General features: G+C 40.9%; 1 protein-coding gene across 1 annotated transcript in view; it reads right to left on the reverse strand.

Moving 5' to 3' along the window:
- The window catches only part of PHYH (phytanoyl-CoA 2-hydroxylase), a 17,213-nt gene that overhangs the window by 13,726 nt on the left and 482 nt on the right, over positions 1-3,005 (reverse strand). Inside the window, exon 2 of the mRNA XM_006776171.2 lies at positions 985-1,040. Within this exon, the coding sequence (XP_006776234.1) occupies positions 985-1,040 (56 nt within the window). The remainder of the gene's footprint in view (positions 1-984; positions 1,041-3,005) is intronic.

Raw genomic sequence — 3,005 nt, forward strand, 5'->3', positions numbered from 1 at the left:
CAGAATGGAGAAACATATCAGAAAGGGCGCAATCTGGTTATATATATTTAATCTTCACCCAAGGAGTGAGGATATTTTTCCAATTGATTTTTAGAAAGAATAAAAGGGAGGAGGGAGGGCAGGAGAAACATCGATATGACAGAGACACATGGATTGGTTGCCTCCCACATGAGTCCTGACCTGGGGACCTGGGGCGGGATGGGACCTGCAACTCAGGTATATGCCCTGGACTAGGAATTGAACCTGAGACCCTCCAGTGTGCAGGCAATTTACAAAGCTAAGACATTATTTTATAAAAGTGCAAAAATACAAATTTTTTTTAACAGTGATTACCTTTATGTAATGAAATTATATATGATTTTAAAAGATTCTATTTCTCTGATTTAAAATTTTGTTTTGTAATGAATAGGTATAGTTTTTCAGATTGGCAACAAATTCCCTATGCTCTGACCACTGAGCAACTGCAGCCAGGGCAGATTTTATATTTTTAATTGTCTGTTTCATGCATTCTCCAAAGAAATAAAAATAACAAACTCCAGATATGTGTACAGCATACACACACACTCAAATCACCCAGTCCATTCCTCTCTAGTTGGAATTGTGGCTTTGTGAGAATACACCTGGAGATCAGATGTCTTTTTCTTTAAAGGTAAAGAGATAAACTAAACATGTTAGCTGATACATCCTATGACCATATGACAGGTGAACTTAAATAAGATATAGCATGCCTGAATTTTAAACACCAGATTGTGCCCTTTCTGATATTTTCTTCCTTTCTGAATTTTAAAATACAAATAGAAAATTGAAGTCAGGATCTTCAAAAATTTCCACAATTGTTCTAATTAGAATAAGTCCTGGAAATGGAGGCTTTGCGGAATGAATTGTTACCAGGCAACAGGATATATTGTGTTTTATATCCTAGTTACCACTAGAAGAGCCTTTATATACATTGTATGGTTAAAAATTAAAATTAGATCTACTTACTGGAATTGAGGATGGAAACTGGCAGAAGGAACAGCCCCTGAAGTGGGGTGAGCTATCTAGGATGTGAATTAAGGCAAATACAAATTTAGGAGTCAAACTTTTCTAGAAACAACGGTTTCTAGAAAACTGGATTGGCTCTCACATGGGAAGACAGGTCCCGAACAGATATCAGGCAAACTGCTGATCAACATAACTCTGGCAGTTCCATACTGCTGCCTCCCTCACTTCATTTCATTCCCACAGCCGCCTGAGGAGAGGGCTGGAAGCTCTGATATTAGTCCTGCCACTCAGAGCAGGGAACCTCGGCCTGGAGGGCTCAGTAGCTGGTCCAAGGTCACCCAACAGAAAATGGCTGAGCCAAGACTTGACCCACAACCTTTACTTCATAGCTTCCATGTATTTTATTCCACACGACTATTTCTTCCACTAAACTGAATGAGTAAAAATTGAAAGGGCCAATTCTAGAAGTAAAGAGAAAGATGTGCTAGTTAAAGAGGTATTTATTTGGAGTCCAGGCCAAAATATTAGAAACAGTTTGTCTGGTCATTTAAAAAAACCTATAAAATAAGCAACGATTCCAAGAAAAGTATGATCCACACAGTCAAATATAATTTTAAATACTTAAAGAACTAGTAATTTGTTCTAATTTTTTTTCTTCAGTAACCATAAATTGTTGACTTAGCATCTATAGTTTCTTTTCTTCATTTTTTAAATCATATATTTAGTTTAAAGAGTTATTTTCAGAATGTCCCTTCTCGTAAACATGTTATTTTTTTTTATATTTTATTGATTTTTTTACAGAGAGGAAGGGAGAGGGATAGAGAGCTAGAAACATCGATGAGAGAGAAACACCGATCAGCTGCCTCCTGCACACCACCCACTGGGGATGTGCCCACAACCAAGGTACACGCCCTTGACCGGAATCAAACCTGGAACCTTTCCGTGGGAAGGCTGACGCTCTATCCACTGAGCCAAACCGGCTAGGGCAAACATGTTATTTTTAAATGACATCTTATATAACTGGAACAATGTTATAGTCCAAAAGAAAGGCAGGCCAGGAGTCAGAATCACTAGCTACTGTCTGTGTTTCACGTAACAGAGAAGTTGATGACCTTTGTCAACTATTCTCAGAAAAAATGTGATTGCGAGGACAGTACAAAAGTCAACATTCCAGTGCAAAAAAAAAAAAAAAAAAAAAGGAAATACATGTGAAAACACTGAGTTCTGACTTTGACACCATTATAGCAAGAAACAGCAAGATCAGAATATCAAATTTCAAAGTAGTCACAGCCTGGAGAGGAACCTCAATTGATTATAAATACCTAGTCTCAATATAGCAGTGGTTCTCTCAGTTGGGCATGTGTCAGAAACAGCGAGTGGACGCATCCTCAGGGATTTGATTCCCGAGGTTTGAGATGAGCCTGAAAATCTACATTTCCAACTAGCTTCCATTTGGTGTTGACGTCCCAGGACTACACTCTGACAACCACTGCTTCAGTTAAATGACCTTGGTCCAGAGTTTTAACCTCGCCTAGCTTCCAATCTCTCACCTGTAACATGAGATCATGTAACACCCTGGTTCCCCTCATCAGCCTATGGACGCGATTTTAAACGTACAGCGGTTCTGATACATCGCTGCTTGGAACTCAGCTGGAGAGCAATAGTGAAAGTAAAAGAAACAGCTACTATGGTCATGAGATTTCAGGATCCTACAGACAGCCGGACAGAAGCGTATCAGCTCGCGTTAAGGAGCCATCCCCGGCAGTTTATAGGGAGCTTCCAAAAGTGCGCCCCGGAAGAGAACACCTAATCTGAGCAGCAAGTACACTCCATAAAGGGAGTTGATTTACGCGTCCTGTGCTGTAGTGACATCTTTCTGGACCCAACACCGCTGCGCACCCATTCCCTCCCGGGTTAATTCAGATGCCGATTCCGGAGGCGGACCCAGTGCGAGCGCCGAGGGGTGGCAGCCGGAGCTCAGCGCGCAGAGCTGAGGGCGCGACAGACGGGCGAACCCCCTT

This window comes from Myotis davidii, unplaced genomic scaffold (genome assembly GCF_000327345.1).
Source record: "Myotis davidii unplaced genomic scaffold, ASM32734v1 scaffold749, whole genome shotgun sequence".
Taxonomy (NCBI): domain Eukaryota; kingdom Metazoa; phylum Chordata; class Mammalia; order Chiroptera; family Vespertilionidae; genus Myotis; species Myotis davidii.